This window comes from Watersipora subatra, chromosome 3 (genome assembly GCF_963576615.1).
Source record: "Watersipora subatra chromosome 3, tzWatSuba1.1, whole genome shotgun sequence".
NCBI classification, from domain to species: domain Eukaryota; kingdom Metazoa; phylum Bryozoa; class Gymnolaemata; order Cheilostomatida; family Watersiporidae; genus Watersipora; species Watersipora subatra.
Genome location: NC_088710.1, coordinates 14,673,133 through 14,697,569, shown reverse-complemented (window position 1 = coordinate 14,697,569; position 24,437 = coordinate 14,673,133). Strand labels below are relative to the sequence as shown.

The 24,437-nt window shown below is 37.0% G+C and overlaps 1 protein-coding gene across 1 annotated transcript; it reads right to left on the bottom strand.

Annotated features, from left to right (window-relative positions):
* Positions 1-1,174: 1,174 nt before the first annotated feature.
* LOC137390369 (uncharacterized) lies at positions 1,175-22,562 on the bottom strand. The gene is made up of 6 exons (XM_068076702.1): positions 22,522-22,562; positions 20,927-20,997; positions 16,102-16,206; positions 15,093-15,335; positions 4,144-4,347; positions 1,175-1,293 (listed from the first exon to the last, which is right to left on the bottom strand). Exons 1-6 carry the CDS (start codon positions 22,560-22,562, stop codon positions 1,175-1,177), a joined length of 783 nt encoding a protein of 260 aa, XP_067932803.1.
* Positions 22,563-24,437: the final 1,875 nt, after the last annotated feature.

Below are 24,437 nucleotides of genomic sequence, written 5' to 3'. Positions count from 1 at the left end.
TGTCATCATAAGTTGGATTGCTTCACTTCTTAGCTATCAGGGACATGTACTGACAGTTATTTCAAAGCAGCTGTATTTTTCAGCCTTTCTGTAACTGATCCCTTCCTTACCTCTTACACTGAACAAATTACAATTGCAAATTTATATTCCAGGCTCTTTAAAGTACATAAATTATATCAGTACTGTTCCCACTTATTCAAGTTCTTCAATATCTTGGCTTTCAAATGAGCCATTGTTTGACATGGTGAGACAGACATTGGTTGGTGTTTATAGGATTTCCCCAGAGCTCTACCACAGAAATGTTCAATGGTATAGGCTTGAAAATTATGACGTCACAATTTACATATTCCGTGTTGTGTGTTCTTACCGCATATTTATCGACTACATGTACGATAATAAGGCTAGTGGCAGGCGAAAGTAAGACAACTCCAGAGAACCAATGAAGATGGCAAAGGAATCAGTGTCATTAGCTCTTCATGGACAGGCTATTTCTAAGATAAATAGCTCAGATTCCAAGCACCATACTATATTTTCCCGATGATATTATGCACTAGCTCTTTTTTCATTGTGATGTTGAAAGGCACAACTGAGGCTAATTAATTTCAAGCATTGCGTGATCTCGCGAGAGTGCAATTTACATATAGTCCTAGGGCCACACCACTGCAGGTCACAATTTAATCCATGCGATTTCATTACCTTTATCAATGACAGTATATTTATTGAAGCATAATCATATTTAGAAAACAATATGGAAAGCGATACGACTTCTTCAGATAATAATACTACTACTCACCCGAAATCTATTTCCCCAGAACATTAGTTTGTATTGGCCGGGCGTTAGCACGATCCCCCGGCATTGTTGATTATCTAGAATCCTAGTTTATTATTAGCGCTCTCTGGGTTTATAAGCACCGATTGTCATAGAAAATCGTAGCCTCAATGGCAGCAAAAGGGATCGATGACCTAAGGCTAAATGCTAATGAACCACAACCAAGTGTTTTTTTATTGCAGGACATACTTGTGACACCCTGTTTTTCATAGTTCTATTACTCTTTGTGTATTGAATATAGGCTCATTCGAAAGCCAAGACTCTGAAGTACTGAAATATAATTATGATAAAATTACTGATATAATTGATGTGCTTTAAAGTAAGCAAATGCTGCTAATCATCCAGTTAATATAAAGTGGTGAGGGCCAGCCGGCCTAGGCCAACTCTCAGCTCCACTCTTTCCCATATTGTCGGACTTAAAGCAAGGAAACAAGGGGATCCAGTGTGGAGGGTGTGGGCAGATCCTAATTGCGACATTCAGATATTTGGAGATCAATGCAGAAAACCATACAGAGCATTCAGAGAGAGCAACTAGACAGAGCAATCAGACAGAGCAATCAGACAGAGCAATCAGACAGAGCAATCAGACAGAGCAATCAGACAGAGCAATCAGACAGAGCACCCATACAGAGCAATCAGACAGAGAAATCAGACAGAGCAATCAGACAGAGCAATCAGGCAGAGCATTCAGACAGAGCACTTTGGCACTTTGCTTACATTCTGACTTGTCATATAACATTATATGCATAATATATCTATCTTGAACACAAATTTGCAGTTTCGGGAAAGTGGAAGACCTTGCAAGAGAAGTCTGCCAAGCTTTCTTTACAGCATTTCAACTGGGCACACTATGGTTCCCTATACGGTGCCCTATATGGTTCCCTATATGGTGCCCTATAAGGTACCCTATATGGTGCCCTATAAGGTGCCGTATATGGTGTCTATAAGGTACCATATATGGTGCCCTATAAGGTACCCTATATGGTGCACTATGAGGTGCCCTAAAATATGCCCTATAAGGTGCCCTAAAATATGCCCTATATGGTGCCCTATAAAGTCCCCTATATGATGTCCTATATGATGCCCTATATGGTGCCCTATAAAGTCTCCTATATGATGCCCTATATGGTGCCCTATAAAGTCCCCTATATGATGCCCTATATGATGCCCTATATGGTGCGGTTATAACTTATTTACAAATTCAAGTTTTGAGGTGAGAATTCAAAAAGAACACATAAAAGAAAACTTAAGGAAAAAAATTCTACATTTCAAGCTCGATAAGCATTAAAATATTACTACTAAACAAATGCCCGGCGTCTCTCGGGTAATATAAGTCTTGCGCAGAAAATTCATTTTCATTTAACATATAACAACAGTTACCATTCTAACTTTCAAATTTTATATCATGAAAGAAGTGTTTTGTGCAGTTTAAATAAATTAAGAGAAAAAATAAAACAGCTGTGAAGGTTTTCAAACTTTGTCAAACAACTGTAACTTCATATCATGAGGAAAAGGTTTTGTGCAGGGCAAATAAATTAAGAAACAAAATAAAACAATTCTAAAAGTGTTTAAATGTGAATGTGAAATAATTAGCAAGTAATAGCTAAATTAAGTCGGTTTTGCTACGATTACAATAAAAGATGATTCTGTAGTGATACAATTAATACGAACTGAGGAAACAAAATAAATAAATATTCAATCCTGAATATGTTGAATTAATAATAACAATTCACGCATAGAAGTGTGTGCATATACAAAAGGTTACTGTTCCAGCAGAAGCAATCCATCAAAACTTTGAATACGACGATAGTGGTACCTTTCGATACTGGTACAAATGTAAAAATGAGATATCGGACAGCCTTTGCCTGATACTTTGTCTGACTGAACGGAGAGAGAATGTAGAGGCTATTCCTACTCAAGATAATACAATTGTTTGAGTGAAAAGTATTAGCCTTTACCGATTTAGCAATCGTACCTTATGAAAAACAGCAAATAGAAGAGTAACGGCACATTTGTATTTGGAAATTGAAATGGCACATTTAAAAATTACAAATTAAAAAAATAGGCAATGGTAGCAAAAGATCAGTTTTTAAACAATTTCAAAAAATAGCAAATGCCAAAAGTAATATTAGTTAAAAATCAAAAGTACACATTTAGCATGTGCTTACTGTATACGGTATATGTAAAGAGGGATAGCATGCTAAGAACTGTATAGCTCAGTGGTTAAATGCATGGTTTGAAACTTGGGTTGCAATCTCCGTGAGATCAAATCCAGCACGAAGCGAGCATTTCATTCCAAGATTTTACTAGCTATAGCTGGACAAACTGAAGTACACACAAACTTTGAGATTTATAAATTTATATATTTATATATATATATCCAACTAGCAAATTTTCACAAGACATTTTCAAGTCTTTCGTTTTCGACAACGCAAGGTTTAGCCATCACACAGATGTTGAGGAATCCAATTAGGCTAAACTTTCAACTAATTTAAAAGCGCTGTAATGCATCATAGCATCTCAAAAATCAAGCAACTAGGAAATTTATTTAACTCGCTATTGAACTGCTCTGAGAACGCTGAGAATGTTAGTATCTAATTATCTCCTGGCAAACTCCTGGTAATCTTAAAGCGCTGATCTTTGTAAACAATTTATGCCTTTTTGTACATAACATTAATAACAAAACTGAGAAAAACTGAAAAAGTTGGTGTCAATTCGATTTGTTTCCAAAGCCTCCCCAGTACATCAGATCATAAGATGCTTGGTGCATATACAATGTAAGTGTTTATTATGAAACCAAAAACTAGAGCTTCATGCAATGTTTAATTTTTTGATGACGATTTTTAAAGGAGACGATTTGACATCTTCCCCATTTAAAGAGATATCGCCAATTGTCTGAACAATATAATCGTGTAAAGGCAATATATATATCGTTTGATGACGTGGACTTAACGATTTTCAATATGAGCGATACTAGAACTAAAATGGACATTTATAAGTTTTCTTTACATAATAATAGGCTACTACTATCGTGATATATCGACAATTGCCTATTTGCAATATCAAGTCATCTGGCGATGTTTGGATATCGTGAAGCTCTACCAAAATCTGTGTTTCTGATTGAAAGCATTGTTCTTTGTAAACTTTCAAAACTATCAAGTCCTCCCATACCCTGTACAATCTGAGTAGTGTATATTTAAAAACAAATTTGGCTGCATTTGCATTATTTGAAAGAACTCTGTAATGCATTTGGTAGAAACCTGCTCACTGCTGTAAATGTAGTGTGACTAGGAAATACATCATACAAAACTCACCTTCTATTGCATTGTTAGCTGTAATGGCAGTGGTATGACCCCGTTCCAGTGCTTCATCAGCAGCATTCTGAGCAGCGTCAGCAGTACTCTGAGCAGCGTCAGCAGTACTCTGAGCAGTGTCAGCAGTACTCTGAGCAGCGTCAGCAGTATTATGAGCAGTCGCTATGCCATTTTCAAAATCCTGATGAAGCGCGTTGACATCGCCTTTGAACAAATATTTGATTTTATTTATGAAACAACAACAGCTTTAGAAAATGAATGAGCTAGGTTTACAAAAAAGTCTGCAGCTTTTATATTACATGTAATGAATTAAAACACTTGATGCTTTACTATATATGAAATTTCCTACGTAGTGATGCAAAAATTGTACATAAAGTCTTTACGTTAAGTGGAATTTACGTACTTACCATTAACTTATCAACTAACATTGCTAATTAACATCAAATATATATATAATATATATACAGTTAATATTTATTTTTATATACTAGCCGAATGCCTGTGTTACACAGGTAATAAAATCTTTACTAGAACAATAGCAGGGTTTTAAGCCAGCTTAACAATTGCTCCGATGCGTAATGCGTAATTATGCGTAATGATCAACTGTGCTAGTTAATAACCGCAGGCGCTTCAAGTTTGAGTACTTTAATCACTGTAATTAATTTTATCATATTCATTCGTCACTGCAGTCAGTTGACCGATCACAGTGTAGTGGTATAGATAGCTCGTCTTCAGACTGAGTGGTAGTTTCAGACTGACCAAATTTCATGTCGGTGGTACCGACATGAAATTACCTGTCGGTGGATCTGTCGGTACCGCCGGTACCACTTAGATGCCATCTAAGATTGAAATCTAGCTAACTAGATTTTAATTGCCTTGACTGGACACAAGGATGAGCAACAAAAAGATAAACACTGAGATATATATATGTAAAAGTTATATTTATACACATTAGTAAAAAGAGTGCTCAATGTTTTGAGTAAAAACAGAGCTGAGATAAAACTTTTTATCTGAAGAGTGCAAGCCTACCGCACGAAACTTTAAATAATAAAATTTTTTAACAAAACTTGTAGTTTTTTAGTACACATAGTTTTATATATATATATATATATATATATATATATATATATATATATATATATATATATATATATATATAGATTTATTACCTTTAGAAATGCTAGTTTCATAAATAATAACAAAGAAAAAGTACTCAATACACTACAGGCAGAGTGAATTATAGTATGACGTATAATATAAAGAGTACTAAGCTGTTAGTTAGTTGTTATAAATTTGTGTCAGATATAGGTCTGCTCTTATTAGGTGTTAACTTCAGAAAGCTTTCTGAAGACTGGAGAAACTCTCAGGTCTCTGGTAAGAGACCTGAGCATCAATAGACATTACCACCTGCTTGGGTAAACCAGTAGAGAAGACATTTTCTATATATATTTAATCAATTAACATGAAATATATATAGAAAAATTGATTAAAGCCCAGACAGCAAGTCTATTATCAAAACTGGTGGTTGTTTGTAACACAAGTGAACTAGCAAACATGTTGCAATAAGCCAGTCATCTAAAATTCTCTCTGATTTTGCTTTTCTTGTACATATATATTTCTATATTTCAAAGTTTGTCGTCTGTCTGTCATCTGTCTGTCTTTCGGTATGTCCAGCTATAGCTATTAAAATCTCAGAATTAACATTCCGCGTTCTGATGAATTTGAAATCATAGAGATTGCGACCGCAAGTTTTTTATCCACAGTCTCTACCACTGAGCCATGCAAGGCATATTGATCAAAGACATTATCATATACCTTATAGCATATGCACACGCTAAATGATGTATTATTTGAAACTCTATGAATTCTATTAACTCTATGAAACATGATGCTTTTTCCCGTTTTCGTGAACTTCCATTTCTGGCTTTTCGTAAGGTTCAATTGCTAAATCGTGGTGAAGGCCAATACTTTTCATGCGGACAATTGTATTATCTAGAGTAGAAATGGCCTCTACATTCTCTCACCGCTCGGTCACACAAAGACAGTCTGATATCTCATTTATACATTTGTACCAGTATTGAGAGGTACCAGTATCATCGTATTCAAAGTTTTGATGGCTAGCTTCTGGTGGAACAGTAACCATTTTACACACACACACACACGCACGCACGCGCGCGCACACACACGCACACACTTCTATGTAAGAGTTGTTATTATTAATGCAACATATTCAGGATTTTTATTTTGTTTTCTCAGTTTGTATTAATTGTATCATTACCGAATTATCTTTTGTTGTAATCGTAACAAAACAGACTTAATTTAGCTATTAATTGCTAATTATTTCACATTTACATTTAAACCCTTTTATGGTTGTTTTATTTTTTTTAAATTTGTTTGACCTGCACAAAACATTTTCCTCATGATATAAAGTTTGATAGTTACAGTTGTTTGACAACCTGTACAGTTGTTTTTATTTTCTCTTAATTTATTTCAACTACGCAAAACACTTTTCTCCTGATATGTAGTTTGAAAGTTAAAATGGCAAATGTTGTTATATGTTAAACACAATTAAATTTTCTATGCAAAGAATTTTTTATTACCCGAGCAACGCCGGTTAGTACAACTAGTCTATTTATATATATACTGTATATATATAAATCTCAGAGTTTGCGTGTATGTGTGCAGTTCGTTTTTTCCAGCTATAGCAACTAAAATATTGGAATGAAGAACCCGTATCGCAGAAGATTTAATCTTGGACCCCCCCCTGATTCCCACACGATGCGCTAAACCATTGAGCTCCACGAGATTTATGGATTCATTGGGCAATATGAGTTGATATGTGGGTGACAATACGCATACCGCTTTGGGTTACGCAAGTCATTAAAGCTTGCTTTCACGGCTCTTATTAATAAATTACTAGCTTAATCACATTAGCCATTAGCAATGTGCCAGGCTAATGGCAAGTGGCAGGCAACTACATTACTTGTCAGGGTTTATAAGCTGATTTTAATACCTGTGACACGCCGGGCATTCTTCTAGTAAAGAAATAATTTTAATGGCTGACCAGGCTTACTACGTCGAGAGCAATGATTTGGCTAAAACACATTCAACTATGAATCTTGTTCATGAACAAGTTGATATTTAACATGAAATGTTTGATTAAACAGAAATTGTGCTGACTATTGCAAGTATGAACTCAAGTGACTGTCTTTTTGAATTCATTAAAACAATTGGTTTGGTCAAAAAATTTTAATACAAAAAATTCGCAGTGGCACTTTGAAAATAATTCTCAGCATCATATTGACACCTTCCCTCTAATGTTGGAAAAACATGCAAAAGTTATATAACAGAAAACATCGAATAATACTTATATTCATATCAGATAAACCAAAAACATGTATCTAACTCGTATCAGACAGTTTGACATATATTTATTATTGGAACTACACAATGTCACAATATATGATGTTCAGGATTGTGATACTTTATAATCATTGTCAAAAAAGTCAATCACACTGAAGTTGTTCACCGAGATAATGCCTTGTTAAACCAATTTTCCAAGTATCACATTAATATATGTAGGCAATCAGAACAGCATTCTAACAGAATTCCACTAAATAAAAACAAACAACATTTTTATCAAATTTACAAAAAGCATTAGGCCCTACCGACTTAAACCAACTTCACACATACTAGAGGTATTACCTGCATAAACTTTTCAAGTAAAACCTAGCTCTCAACTATCAAAAAGAGACCGCTGTTAAGTTATAGTAAAAACCAATGAGCAAATCTAGAAAATATGTTAACAAACCATCCTGAGCGTAGTTTCACTTTGTGAAAACATTATTCTTTATCGCAAGTTTCTGTTAGCAATAACTAGATGTATTAGCTACGTATTTATACTAATATTAGATCTATCGACTTCATGTGACTTTTATAAAACAATTGTTCTACCGAGTATGATTTTTATCTTTAACATTAATAATTGTGTCGTAAGCTGTAATAATATTGATAAATCGTACTACTCGGTCATGCTCACAGTCATACTGAAAATGGCCAAAAAGTGTCCGTGCTCATTCTGCAACACATTAGTGGCATTGTTTATGGCATCAGCAGATGTAAAATCTTACGCTGATTAATTTGGTATACAATTATTTTATAAACAATCGTTCAGCAATAATGTATAAAAAATCAACATATTTTTAACACAACATGCGGTGCAAAAGTCATAACAATTTGTATGCACTCTTATCAAATAGTAGGTTTTACCGAATCTGTAAATACGTCTAGGTAAAAAAATATAATTTGGTATAAAATAAATTAAGATGAACTCATGAGTAATTAGGATGAACTGATGAGTAATTAAGATGAACTGATGAGTAATTAAGATGAACTCATGAGTAATTAAGATGAACTCATGAACAATTAAGATGAACTCGTGAGTAATTGAGATGAACTCATGAGTAATTAAGATGAACTCATGAGTAATTAAGATGAACTCGTGAGTAATTAAGATGAACTCGTGAGTAATTAAGATGAACTCATGAGTAATTAAAATAAACTGATGAGTAATTAAGATGAACTCATGAGTAATTAAGATGAACTCATGAGTAATTAAGATGAACTCATGAGTAATTAAGATGAACTCATGAGTAATTAATATGAACTCACAAGTACTTAAGTTGCACTCATGAGTAATTAAGATGAACTCACGAGTAATTAAGTTGCACTCATGAGTAATTAAGATGAACTCATGAATAATTAAGATGAACTCATGAGTAATTAAGATGAACTCATGAGTAATTAAGATGAACTTATGAGTAATTAAGATGAACTGATGAGTAATTAAGGTGAACTCACGAGTAATTAAGATGAACTCATGAGTAATTAAGATGAACTCATGAGTAATTAAGATGAACTCGTGAGTAATTGAGATGAACTCATGAGTAATTAAGATGAACTCATGAGTAATTAAGATGAACTCGTGAGTAATTAAGATAAACTCATGAGTAATTAAGATGAACTCATGAGTAATTAAGATGAACTCATGAGTAATTAATATGAACTCACAAGTACTTAAGTTGCACTCATGAGTAATTAAGATGAACTCACGAGTAATTAAGTTGCACTCATGAGTAATTAAGATGAACTCATGAATAATTAAGATGAACTCATGAGTAATTAAGATAAACTCATGAGTAATTAAGATGAACTCATGAGTAATTAAGATGAACTGATAAGTAATTAAGGTGAACTCACGAGTAATTAAGATGAACTCATGAGTAATTAAGATGAACTCATGAGTAATTAAGATGAACTCGTGAGGAATTAAGATGAACTCAAGAGTAATTAAAATAAACTGATGAGTAATTAAGATGAACTCATGAGTAATTAAGATGAACTCATGAGTAATTAAGATGAACTCATGAGTAATTAAGATGAACTTATGAGTAATTAAGATGAACTCATGAGTAATTAAGATGAACCCATGAGTAACTAAGATGAACTAATGAGTAATTAAGACGAACTGATAAGTAATTAAGGTGAACTCACGAGTAATTAAGATGAACTCATGAGTAATTAAGATGAACTCATGAGTAATTAATATGAACTCATGAGTAATTAATATGAACTCACAAGTAATTAAGTTGCACTCATGAGTAATTAAGATGAACTCACGAGTAATTAAGTTGCACTCATGAGTAATTAAGATTAACTAGTGAGTAATTAAGATGAACTCATGAGTAATTAAGATGAACTCACGAGTAATTAAGATGAACTGATGAGTAATTAAGATGAACTCATGAGTAATTAAGATGAACTGATGAGTAATTAAGATGAACTGGTGAGTAATTAAGATGAACTTATGAGTAATTAAGATGAACTCATGAGTAATTAAGATGAACTGATGAGTAATTAAGATGAACTCGTGAGTAATTAAGATGAACTGATAAGTAATTAAGGTGAACTCACGAGTAATTAAGATGAACTCATGAGTAATTAAGATGAACTCATGAGTAATTAAGATGAACTCGTGAGTAATTAAGATGAACTCATGAGTAATTAAAATAAACTGATGAGTAATTAAGATGAACTCATGAGTAATTAAGATGAACTCATGAGTAATTAAGATGAACTCATGAGTAATTAAGATGAACTTATGAGTAATTAAGATGAACTCATGAGTAATTAAGATGAACTCATGAGTAATTAAGATGAACTGATAAGTAATTAAGGTGAACTCACGAGTAATTAAGATGAACTCATGAGTAATTAAGATGAACTCATGAGTAATTAAGATGAACTCGTGAGTAATTAAGATGAACTCATGAGTAATTAAAATAAACTGATGAGTAATTAAGATGAACTCATGAGTAATTAAGATGAACTCATGAGTAATTAAGATGAACTCATGAGTAATTAAGATGAACTTATGAGTAATTAAGATGAACTCATGAGTAATTAAGATGAACCCATGAGTAATTAAGATGAACTAATGAGTAATTAAGATGAACTGATAAGTAATTAAGGTGAACTCACGAGTAATTAAGATGAACTCATGAGTAATTAAGATGAACTCATGAGTAATTAATATGAACTCATGAGTAATTAATATGAACTCACAAGTAATTAAGTTGCACTCATGAGTAATTAAGATGAACTCACGAGTAATTAAGTTGCACTCATGAGTAATTAAGATTAACTAGTGAGTAATTAAGATGAACTCATGAGTAATTAAGATGAACTCACGAGTAATTAAGATGAACTGATGAGTAATTAAGATGAACTCATGAGTAATTAAGATGAACTGATGAGTAATTAAGATGAACTGGTGAGTAATTAAGATGAACTTATGAGTAATTAAGATGAACTCATGAGTAATTAAGATGAACTGATGAGTAATTAAGATGAACTCGTGAGTAATTAAGATGAACTCATAAGTAATTAAGGTGAACTCACGAGTAATTAAGATGAACTGATGAGTAATTAAGGTGAACTCACGAGTAATTAAGATGAACTCATGAGTAATTAAGATGAACTCATGAGTAATTAAGATGAACTCGTGAGTAATTGAGATGAACTCATGAGTAATTAAGATGAACTCATGAGTAATTAAGATGAACTCGTGAGTAATTAAGATAAAATCATGAGTAATTAAGATGAACTCATGAGTAATTAAGATGAACTCATGAGTAATTAAGATGAACTCATGAGTAATTAAGATGAACTGATAAGTAATTAAGGTGAACTCACGAGTAATTAAGATGAACTCATGAGTAATTAAGATGAACTCATGAGTAATTAAGATGAACTCGTGAGTAATTAAGATGAACTCATGAGTAATTAAAATAAACTGATGAGTAATTAAGATGAACTCATGAGTAATTAAGATGAACTCATGAGTAATTAAGATGAACTCATGAGTAATTAAGATGAACTTATGAGTAATTAAGATGAACTCATGAGTAATTAAGATGAACTCATGAGTAATTAATATGAACTCACAAGTACTTAAGTTGCACTCATGAGTAATTAAGATGAACTCACGAGTAATTAAGTTGCACTCATGAGTAATTAAGATGAACTCATGAATAATTAAGATGAACTCATGAGTAATTAAGATAAACTCATGAGTAATTAAGATGAACTCATGAGTAATTAAGATGAACTGATAAGTAATTAAGGTGAACTCACGAGTAATTAAGATGAACTCATGAGTAATTAAGATGCACTCATGAGTAATTAAGATTAACTAGTGAGTAATTAAGATGAACTCATGAGTAATTAAGATGAACTCAAGAGTAATTAAGATGAACTCATGAGTAATTAAGATAAACTCATGAGTAATTAAGATGAACTGATAAGTAATTAAGGTGAACTCACGAGTAATTAAGATGAACTCATGAGTAATTAAGATGAACTCATGAGTAATTAAGATGAACTCGTGAGTAATTAAGATGAACTCATGAGTAATTAAAATAAACTGATGAGTAATTAAGATGAACTCATGAGTAATTAAGATGAACTCATGAGTAATTAAGATGAACTCATGAGTAATTAAGATGAACTCATGAGTAATTAAGATGAACTTATGAGTAATTAAGATGAACTCATGAGTAATTAAGATGAACTCATGAGTAATTAAGATGAACTCATGAGTAATTAAGATGAACTTATGAGTAATTAAGATGAACTCATGAGTAATTAAGATGAACTCATGAGTAATTAATATGAACTCACAAGTACTTAAGTTGCACTCATGAGTAATTAAGATGAACTCACGAGTAATTAAGTTGCACTCATGAGTAATTAAGATGAACTCATGAATAATTAAGATGAACTCATGAGTAATTAAGATAAACTCATGAGTAATTAAGATGAACTCAAGAGTAATTAAGATGAACTCATGAGTAATTAAGATAAACTCATGAGTAATTAAGATGAACTCACGAGTAATTAAGTTGCACTCATGAGTAATTAAGATTAACTAGTGAGTAATTAAGATGAACTCATGAGTAATTAAGATGAACTCAAGAGTAATTAAGATGAACTCATGAGTAATTAAGATAAACTCATGAGTAATTAAGATGAACTCATGAGTAATTAAGATGAACTCATGAGTAATTAAGATGAACTGATGAGTAATTAAGATGAACTCATGAGTAATTAAGATGAACTCATGAGTAATTAAGATGAACTCATGAGTAATTAAGATAAACTCATGAGTAATTAAGATGAACTCATGAGTAATTAAGATGAACTCATGAGTAATTAAGATGAACTGATGAGTAATTAAGATGAACTCAAGAGTAATTAAGATGAACTCATGAGTAATTAATATGAACTCATGAGTAATTAAGATGAACTCATGAGTAATTAAGATGAACTCATGAGTAATTAAGATGAACTCATGAGTAATTAAGATGAACTGATGAGTAATTAAGATGAACTCATGAGTAATTAAGATGAACTTATGAGTAATTAAGATGAACTCATGAGTAATTAAGATGAACTCATGAGTAATTAATATGAACTCACAAGTACTTAAGTTGCACTCATGAGTAATTAAGATGAACTCACGAGTAATTAAGTTGCACTCATGAGTAATTAAGATGAACTCATGAATAATTAAGATGAACTCATGAGTAATTAAGATAAACTCATGAGTAATTAAGATGAACTCAAGAGTAATTAAGATGAACTCATGAGTAATTAAGATAAACTCATGAGTAATTAAGATGAACTCACGAGTAATTAAGTTGCACTCATGAGTAATTAAGATTAACTAGTGAGTAATTAAGATGAACTCATGAGTAATTAAGATGAACTCAAGAGTAATTAAGATGAACTCATGAGTAATTAAGATAAACTCATGAGTAATTAAGATGAACTCATGAGTAATTAAGATGAACTCATGAGTAATTAAGATGAACTGATGAGTAATTAAGATGAACTCATGAGTAATTAAGATGAACTCATGAGTAATTAAGATGAACTCATGAGTAATTAAGATAAACTCATGAGTAATTAAGATGAACTCATGAGTAATTAAGATGAACTCATGAGTAATTAAGATGAACTGATGAGTAATTAAGATGAACTCAAGAGTAATTAAGATGAACTCATGAGTAATTAATATGAACTCATGAGTAATTAAGATGAACTCATGAGTAATTAAGATGAACTCATGAGTAATTAAGATGAACTCATGAGTAATTAAGATGAACTGATGAGTAATTAAGATGAACTCATGAGTAATTAAGATGAACTCATGAGTAATTAAGATGAACTCATGAGTAATTAAGATGAACTGATGAGTAATTAATATGAACTCACAAGTAATTAAGTTGCACTCATGAGTAATTAAGATGAACTCACGAGTAATTAAGTTGCACTCATGAGTAATTAAGATTAACTAGTGAGTAATTAAGATGAACTCATGAGTAATTAAGATGAACTCAAGAGTAATTAAGATGAACTCATGAGTAATTAAGATAAACTCATGAGTAATTAAGATGAACTCATGAGTAATTAAGATGAACCCATGAGTAATTAAGATGAACTAATGAGTAATTAAGATGAACTCATGAGTAATTAAGATGAACTTATGAGTAATTAAGATGAACTCATGAGTAATTAAGATGAACCCATGAGTAATTAAGATGAACTAATGAGTAATTAAGATGAACTGATAAGTAATTAAGGTGAACTCACGAGTAATTAAGATGAACTCATGAGTAATTAAGATGAACTCATGAGTAATTAAGATGAACTCATGAGTAATTAATATGAACTCACAAGTAATTAAGTTGCACTCATGAGTAATTAAGATAAACTCATGAGTAATTAAGATAAACTGATGAGTAATTAAGATGAACTGATGAGTAATTAAGATGAACTCATGAGTAATTAAGATGAACTCATGAGTAATTAAGATGAACTCATGAGTAATTAAGATGAACTCATGAGTAATTAAATTGAACTAATGAGTAATTAAAATAAAGTTTTACAATGTGTTAGCTAACAACTGTATTATTTTGAAACGGGTTTTTCCTCACATAGCCTGTATAATCCGAATAGTGTATATTGAAAACTCACATTTATCTGTTTTCTTTATATAATAATACTAATATTGCTGTATAACGAGAATGTGTATATATGAGAATTGTATATTTACAATTTCGAGTCATCTGGTGTCTCTCCAGTTATTTTGAAACGTTTTTGGATATCACGAAGCCCTACCAAAACCTGTGTTTATGATTGAAAGCATTGTTCTTTGTAAACTTTCAAAACATTAATTCCTCACATAGACTGTGTAATATGAATAGTGTATATTTAAAAACAAATTTCACTGCATTTGCATTATTCGGATGAACTCTTTGTAAGGCAATTAGTAGAAACCTGCTGTGAATGCAGCATGACTAGGAAGTGCACCATATAAAACTCACCTTCCAGTGCACAGCTAGCTCTAGTGGCAAATATAAGGCTGTCATCAGCTGTCGTCATAGCATCATCAGCAGTTCTCTGAGCAGCGTCAGCAGTAATCTGAGCAACATCAGCTGTCGTCTGGGCATCATCAGCAGCATTCTGAGCAGCGTTAGCAGTTAACTGAGCAGCGTCAGCAGCACTCTGAGCAGTTGCTATGCTATTTTTATTGTTTTTTGTTTTCTGACGAAGTGCGTTGACCTTTCCTTTGAACAAATATTCAATTGTGTTTATGGCTGTCTATGTCTGGAAAAAGGAGCAGCATTATAGCAGTACAGAGAAACTTGGAGCAGTTTTACTAACACAAGAGAAAAAGCTCCAACTCCCAAACCTTTCGGAGTGTCAATATCAACGTTTTAAACTGCGCTCATACAACAATGACACTACTAGAAAGCACTACATATAAATCTCTACTTCGCAACTATCAGTAACTAATAACAGTAATGATCCAATGACTAGGAAGTAAGTAACAGCCATAAACTAACTTGTATTAATTTTAGTAACTAAGAAAATAATTTCTATAACCTGAGAATTGATAAAATTTTTAGAATGTTATAAATATTTAGATTTTTGCACAATTTGCTGGAATATCTTTACTAAAATTATATTGCCAGTACTAAAAGCATAGCTATCCTCCAGGACCAAAGTTTTACATACAATAAACAGACTTGTTATACTCATATGATCAAAATTTGAAAAACATCCACTTGTTTAAGTGTAAGGTATGCCCATAGTATATGGTAGGAGACTGAACAAATATAATATAATATAAATACTCGTATGATCAAGATTTGAAAAACACCCACATGCTCAAATTTAAAAAAAGAAGTTACAATATTATATAGTTTTATATGTATAACTCTCATTTTCAAAAACTGAGCGTGTTCCAAGTTTCTGCTCATCACTAGATGATATATTTAATCTCCAAATTTTTAGCATGTACAATGGTTCTATTAAAAATGTCTATCTCACCCTTAATAATCTTGATCTTTTTCTTCGAAACTTTAACTTCATGTTGTGGTTTCTTGTCGTCTACTAATTTATCCACTTTAGCTCGAAGTTGTTCTAAATCCGCCTCTGTAAATATTTTCTCAACATAAATAGTGACCTCAAGTTTCCAATACTGATATATATCACCAGATCATCTATACTTAACAATTTCAATAAAATGATTGAGCTACAAAGTAATAAGTAAAGGAACTTGCATATTATATTCTTATGATGCAACTACCAAACACGAGCAAAGCGATTGTTTGGGAGATTTATGATAAACGCATATGTGCACACAACTCCCGAAAAATTATCCGTTAACGACCGTGACCCAACCTTGTACCGAAATCTCTTCAACAAATTTAACCATTTTTGTGTAGAGTCGTTTAAGTATAATAATGATACAAAACACATATAAACTTATTTAAATATATTACCAAATCTTTGAAAGGTTACAGCAATATCTTAAAACTAACACATCTGATCGGATTATACATAAATAGACAGATTAATTTGGTCTAAAATCGAAATAAAAACTTGCCAAGCTTATTTTAGTCAAAATTAAGACCGGCCAATGAAACGCCGATAAGGCTGTGCGACAGAGAGTAGAACTATTAAGTCATGCGCATTTTATGAAAAAAAGCGTGCATATTGCACCAGTCTATCCCATTGCCGAAGATTTCTGTAATTAACATTGAAGTTCTGAAAAGTAATCGTTTTTTTGCCAATTCTACTGGATTCAAACATTTTGGACACTTATAATGAATACTTTGGTATTCCAACTGTCCGAAGCGGTACAAGTAAAAGAAATGGCATTGATATTTTTCTAACGATTATTTTCTATTTTAACGATTTATAACGATACAATATATAATTAATGTAGAAGTGCTCAAAGTAATTGTTTCTTTTTGCTGGTTCTACCAGACTGACATTTTGGATGCTTATAATGAGTACTGTGGTATTCCAACTGATGTCCAAAGTAGCGAAAGTAAAGGAAATGACAATGATATTTTTCTAACTATTCTTACATGATTATTACAATATTTAATTGTAAGAATAATTATACGATTTTATAAGATTTAGTTATAAGAATAATCATTCGAATTTACAAGATCAAAGTGTTCAGTGACCGATGGTGTGCAATATGTTACTGTTATTTTTTTTCTAAAGTATTTGTTGATGGTACTATGGCTGTGCCCAATATCGCGGTACTGACAAGCCGTTTTTAATATCTGCAAAATTGAGTAATAGGTCTACATTTTCTTATAGATACACATCTATTCCTATGAAAACCAATTAAAATCTGTTTAGATTTTTAAGTTCAGCATAATTTTTTAGATATAAATACAGAAATCTAGATAAATATCACAACCCCTTGATATTGGTTGCTATGACCTGGTATGCTATTGTTTCTATAAACAGCCCCCCCAGCTATATATATATATATATATATATATATATATATATATATATATATATATATATATACATGTATATATATATACAACGGCCAATACAGAGTCGCTAATCATGGCAGCCCAGGAGCAAGTGCTCCCAACAAGGCAACTCCAAACGAAAATCTATCACACTAGAGACGATCCTAGATGCAGACTGTGCAAAGATGCACCTGAGACCATCCAACACATCATCAGTGGATGCAAACAGCTAGCAGGAAACGCATACACTGAGCGGCATAATCATGTCGCAGGTGTTGTGTATAGGAGTCTATGTGATGAGTATGGTCTTAATAAACCACAACACTGGTGGGAAGCTCCTGGTAAGGTGAATGAAAATGACCGCGCTAAGATCCTCTGGAACTTCTACATCCGGACTGACAAGCATGTCCTAGCAAACCAACCAGATATAATGGTGATGGACAAGGAGAACAAGAGAGCTACTATAATAGATATAGCAGTACCCGATGACTACAATATAGCCAGCAAAGAAAAGGAAAAGGTAGAGAAATATTTCCCTCTTGGAGAAGGGATTGAAAAATGCTGGAATGTAAGAACAACTGTAATCCCAGTAGTCATTGGGGCACTGGGCGCAATAATACCGGCGCAGAAAATGTGGCTTGCCCAAATACCAACAGCAATCAACTTAGGTGAGTTGCAGAAAAGTGCGCTATTGGGAACAGCTAAGATCTTGAGGCGAGTGCTCAAACTCCCAGGTCTCTGGTAGGAGACCCAAACTAGAGCAGAAATTACCACTCATACGGGGTATCCGGGGTGAGGAAACAATTTATATACAGTAATACTTCAACTTACGAGTGCTCTAACGTACGAGAAACTTGAGATACGAGCCAGCTTTCAAGCAAGTTTTAGCACTAACATACGAGCCATGTTTGAGATACGAGCACTTGAGTCAGTTGCCAAGTATGCCGGAGGTGTTTTATGAGAACAGCATCACTCTGTATTTTTCAACTGTTCAGGTTATACTGTTGTACCGTGTTTTTTGTGCACGATTTTCTGTGCAGAATTATGTGAATTAAACCAATGATATACAGCCCCCCAAGGATAGCCGACGGCTGTCATATGGGCGGGGTTTAATGATGGAGCTCTGTTAGGATTATGCTAGCCTGGGTTTCGGAGCTAACACAACTCTCGCGGGGCGATCGCATTGCCTTGTTAGGTTTTGAAAAACACGACTCGCCGTTATCGTTTCATTAGCTCATTCAGTCAGTAGACCCGCGGTTCACAATAGCAAACATTGGATTTCTGCAATGTAGGGGTAATACCTAACTAAAATAATGTATCTATTGAAAATAAAACATTTCAAATTACCTACTTTTAGTAATTTTAAAATTAGTAAAGGTCGTAGTATATGCCTAAAGTTGAATATAATTACCCGAACAACGGCATTTTTTTTAAAGTTTTTTATTAATATTTTGCCACCCCTAATATAAAATGACAAAGTCTTTCATCGGTTTAACATTGTTTTACCTTGCCAATAAGATGGGACAGCAGGCAAAGCTGTGCATTGTAGTTTTCATACTCAAAATCTAAATGCAAAACCGAATTTGAGCCATTTTACGATTGCGACTATTTATTTCGCGAATGCTTATGAATGGCAACTGACTGATCATAACGGTGACAATATTGGGATACTATATTTATTTGACAACAAAATGAATTTAACAGATAAGTAAAATAACCACTATAGTTCATAATATTCGTAAATTTACAAAGTGCTTTATTCAGCATATTTGTTTGTTCGGGTGCCGTGTTCGGGATAATCCCAACAGAGCTTCATCATTAAACCCCGCCCATATGAGCGCCGTCGGCTATCCTTGGGGGCTGTATATCATTGATTAAACATACTGTGCGTAGACCGAAAGTTTGCCAGTAAAATGAAAGATAATACAAAGAAAAAGCAAATGATAACAATTGATATTAAACGGAAAAATATGCGAAATGTGTATGCGTGATTGAGCTAGCTCGGGAATATGACAGAAATACATTCATAATATCAAACAGAAGGATTATATTCAGGGCATTTAGTTCGGAAAAGGACTAACCATAGTTTCTAAACGGTGCAGCGATCTTCACGACCGCTGATGGCATTGGACAAACATTTGGCCGGTGACAGCGTAACTGAAACGATGCTATGTGAAAAGGCCGGCGCTATCTATCCAAACTGTTTAATAGACATTCGGACAAGCTGGCTAGTGGTCGTGCATTAACCATTTGTGGCGACACTTGTGTTCGTCTTTATCGCAACGTGTTGCAAGGGCGACAAAGGCAAACGTCGTTAGATAGGTTTATCTTAAAACGGCCGGCTAGTCGTGAAAGCGAAAAAAAGGAAAGATTTCTCGCTAACCAGCAAGAAACTTCAAACTATGAACGCCGAAGAAATTTTAATTACGTTTAGTTGAAAATGAAAGTTTGCTTTTAGGTTTGCTTCTAAGTTTGTCTTTTAACACTTTGATAAAATCCAAATTTATCAAAGTCGACTGTTGTAACGAAAGATAACTTATATCTCCCTCCCTGGCAAACGCGAGTGTTAACTGCTATTGTATGTTGTGATGGAAACATGCATTACCATCTCCTTTTTGCTTATTGTCATTAGAGTTGTGTTCTCTTGTTGTTCTTTTATGTAGCCACGCCCCTAGAGGAGGTTGGCCCTAGCCACCTCATTTGCATATCTGATTATATTTAAGGCCGTGCTTCGGCCTAGTAAGTTCGTTCAATACATGCTTTGCATTTGGACCCACACTCTTCTGTTACCTTGCGCAATAACAGAATCACACTGAGCACTTATTTACTCCAAGCCTCAGTCTACGGACTGTGCTTTGGGAGTAGAGTATAGAAACACTGTCGACCCCGGTCGACCTCAGGTCGACCTTGTCGAACGAGCATAATATCACTCAGGGAGCGATTCCCCGTGTAAGGTGGTTGTAGTAGACCGGTGGTGTAAGCCGACCTACTCGCCTCTACGTGTTGGTCGCAGGATCCAATACACTGGTGGCAGCGGTGGGATAAGACTGCGGTAATTAGGAATTATAAGACGAATCTAGTAACCATGCCAAACAGCCGACGGAATGCTACCAGAGATCTGGCTGAGGCAGAGTTACAGCAGGTCGACCAGATTGGTCAACTGACAGAGGCTATCACTAGAGCCTTACAGATACCCAGAGGGGGAGCCAGCTTCAAGCCTCCGAAGTTCGATGGGAGTGAGGATGTGGAGCTATTCATCTCCCAGTTCGAAGAGGTTGCGGAAGCAAATGAGTGGAGTGAGAAGGCCACGCTCCTCCACCTGCGGGAGACCATGAAGGAGGGAGCCAGAAGTTGCAGTCGAGGGGACTCACCTGCCTCCATCTTCTCGGCTTTACGCATGAAGTACGGGCTCTCCCCGAGAGAGGCGAGGAGTAGACTCCACCTAAAAAGGGAACCCAAGACGAGCCTCCAAGAACATGCCACAGAGATGGAACGTCTGGTGAAAATAGCATACGCTGACCTCCCAGAATCCTACCAGTCCAGTATGGCCATGGATGCGTTTTCTCTGACACTGGGAAATACGCCCCTCCAACGCCACTTGTTAGCGATGAAGGCACAGAGCTTGGAGGAAGCAGTGCAGGCGGGGAACGAGTTCCTGCAAATCCAGCCCACTCTTCCTCGACCTGGTGCCCGACCCCTAATAATGACGGTGGAGGAGGAAGAAGTTACCCCCGCTACGGTCGCCCCCGTCCATTCGGACCCCCCATCAGCCACCTTGAACGACGTCCTGATGGCTATAAAGGGGTTAGCAGATGGACTGAGGGAAGGAAAGCTGTTGGGACAACGGGGAGTGGACAAAAGGGGACCAAGTTGTTGGGGTTGCGGCCAGGCAGGGCACACCCAACGCCGGTGCCCCCAAGCCTCCCAAGGACAACAGCCTCAAGTCACGAGGCCGGGAAACGGTTACCATCCACAGCAGTAGGGGGAAGTACTGACTGTGGATCAAATATACCCTTGCAAGGACAGTGGCAACAGCCACGACGGACTAGGCGACGCAGGCTCCCCCCCTGCTCGCCACCGGTCCCCTTGCATAACCAGTATCAACCCTTACCTGAGTGTGCAGGTCTCCCACTCTCAGAAGCCAAGGACAAAACATACGTCTGGCCAAAGCCGTCTCGGCCTTCCAAGAAGGGCCCCCAGAGGACTAGCAAAGCCAGACGGACCCACGGAGACGAGTCATGGAAGCCGCATAATAGCAGCTATTTCTTGCCAGGTCGCATCGGAGGTCAGCCCGTCCAATTCCTCGTGGACACCGGATGTACCTCTAATTTGTTGGGACGACATGTCTTTGAGCGGTTACCTAAAGATGTCAAAAGCAAATTGGAGGTCCGGGAGGACTATGGACAAATGGCAGATGGTACTCGGCTGCAGTTCCACGGACTCATCACTCTCCCGGTCAGAGTCAGGAGTGTCCAGGTTACTGTGTCTCTCGTGGTGTGTGCCCTGAAGGAGGATGCCATCCTGGGCATGCCTTTCCTGGTCGACCACCACTGCGAGATGAACTTTCAGCAACCCACGTTGGTGTTAAATGGACAGAAGTTGACTTGCACTGACCGAGAGGGTCGACCTCTGACAAGCAGCGTGCAGATAATGCGAGCCACAACGCTTCCCCCTCGAACCGAGGTCCTGGTTGCCGGACGTCTCACGTCCTCCTCCTATCAGCCAGTCGGGTTAATTGAGGGAACGAAGAACGGATATATGGTGGCCGCCAGCCTACACCAACCCGGTGAGAAGGGGAGAGTGGCCATCCGTTGTATGAACCCCACCGACCATCCCGTCAGCGTGACGGCAGGAACGGTCGTGGGGCAATACACTGGGGTCGGGCCGGACGAAATAGGGGCCCCCTGGACAGCGAAGGGAGAAGCCGAGGTTTCCAAAGAAACTCCACCTCCTGTCGCCAACGTACCTCCCCACATGCTGGACCTGCTCCGACAGGCGGCACCACATTGCTCGTCCCCTACCGAGCACCGAAGAATGGAAGACCTTTTGACCCGTTATGCGGATGTATTCAGCCAAGGGAGTGAAGACATGGGACGTACCACCCTGGTACAACACGAGATCCACCTCCTCCCAGAGGCACAACCCATCCGTCAACACCCGTACCGTGTAGGACACGAGAAGGAAGCCGAAATCGAACGACAGGTTTCGGCCCTGGAAAAGCAAGGCATGATTGAGCCCGCTCACGGGGCCTGGAGCTCTCCGGTGGTCTTGGTGAGGAAGAAGGACGGGGCGTGGCGATTATGTGTAGACTATAGGAAACTTAATAGTGTCACTCGCCAGGACGCCTACCCCCTCCCCCGGATTGATGAGAGCTTGGACGCCTTGTCTGGCAGTAGGTTCTTCAGTACCTTGGACATGATGAGCGGATACTGGCAGGTACCCCTTTCCGCCGAGGCCCAGGAGCGGTCGGCGTTCGCCACACGCAGTGGGTTGTGGAGGTGGAAGGTGCTTCCCTTTGGACTGACCTCCGCCCCAGCTACCTTCCAGCGGCTGATGGAACGTGTCCTCCAAGGGCTACACTGGAAAACCCTGCTGCTGTACCTCGATGACATCATCGTCATGTCAGCCGACTTCTCCAGTCATGTCACTAGGCTTGCCGAGGTGTTGGAGCGATTGAGGCAGGCCGGGCTGAAGTTAAAGCCCTCCAAATGCAGCTTGTTCCAGACCCAAGTCAAGTACCTGGGCCACATAGTCAGCAACACGGGGGTGGCTACCGACCCTGAGAAGATTCAGGCCATAAGTGGATGGGCAGCACCCCAAGACGTGACGCAGCTAAGGTCATACTTGGGTACCACTGGGTACTATCATAGATACGTGCCGGACTATGCCTCGATCGCCAAACCTCTCACCTTGTTGACCAGCGAAGGGGTCCCCTGGAAATGGGGAGAAGAGGAACAGGAAGCTTTTCTTAGGCTCAAATGGTCGCTGACACACGCTCCAGTACTGGCATATCCCGACCCCTCCTTGCCCTACGTGCTAGATACCGATGCTAGTAACGTAGGGACTGGGGCTGTGTTATCCCAGGTCCAGCAGGGCACGGAGCGACCCATAGCCTACTATAGCAAGACCCTCTCCTCCGCCGAACGCAATTACTGCGTAACCAGAAGGGAGCTACTGGCAGTGGTACAGGCTGTCCGGCATTTCCGGCCCTACCTATATGGCAGAGAGTTTACCATCCGAACCGACCATGCCTCCTTGGTTTGGTTGCACAGGAGGAAGGAACCCTCTTGCCAGGTGGCCCGGTGGCTGGAGAGTCTGGCCGAGCACAAGTACCGAATTATCCATCGAAAAGGCGATAAACATGGGAACGCCGATGGATTGAGTCGACGACAGTGCGTCGACTGCCGGCAGTGTGCTGCTATTGAGAGGCGGGATCAAGGGCCAACGAGGTCGCAAGTATGCGACTCTCTAGTAACCCCAGGAACGAATTGGGAAACTGCTGTGCCAGTGGACCAAGTTCCGGTACAGCCGCCAAGAGGCACCAGAACATCCAGTCCCAACCCCCGCCAGTTGGATGAGGATGAATGGCCTCGACTACCTGGCAACAGACCTGTTTTAGGGCATGGCCTCCCGACTCCCACGCCAACCAGTCCAGTCCCAGTACGGCTGCCGGGCGGGGCAGGAACACCCAGAGTGTTGGACCACCCTCCCAGAAGGCCTCAGGATCCTCAGTTACAAGCCGTCAAGGTAACTGGCGAAATCAACATTTTTGATGGAACTGGTGAAAGTGTAGTCCAAAAGGTTCCAGAACAACTGGCGGTGGTACAAACCCCGCTGGATGAAGTACGGGCACTACAACAGAGAGCCGCTACCGACCTAGGG

What these genes read in the sequence shown, in the direction of transcription:
- LOC137390369 (XM_068076702.1), bottom strand. Translation starts at nt 22,562, where the DNA reads ATGTGGTGCCGCCTGTCGGAGCAGGTCCAGCATGTGGGGAG. An exon ending in AGCTAGCTGTGCACTGGAAG is followed by an intron (nt 4,348 to 15,092) that starts GTGAGTTTTATA and finishes ATTTGTTCAAAG; the next exon opens with GCGATGTCAACGCGCTTCAT. An exon ending in AGCTAACAATGCAATAGAAG is followed by an intron (nt 1,294 to 4,143) that starts GTGAGTTTTGTA and finishes TGTCGCAATTAG; the next exon opens with GATCTGCCCACACCCTCCAC.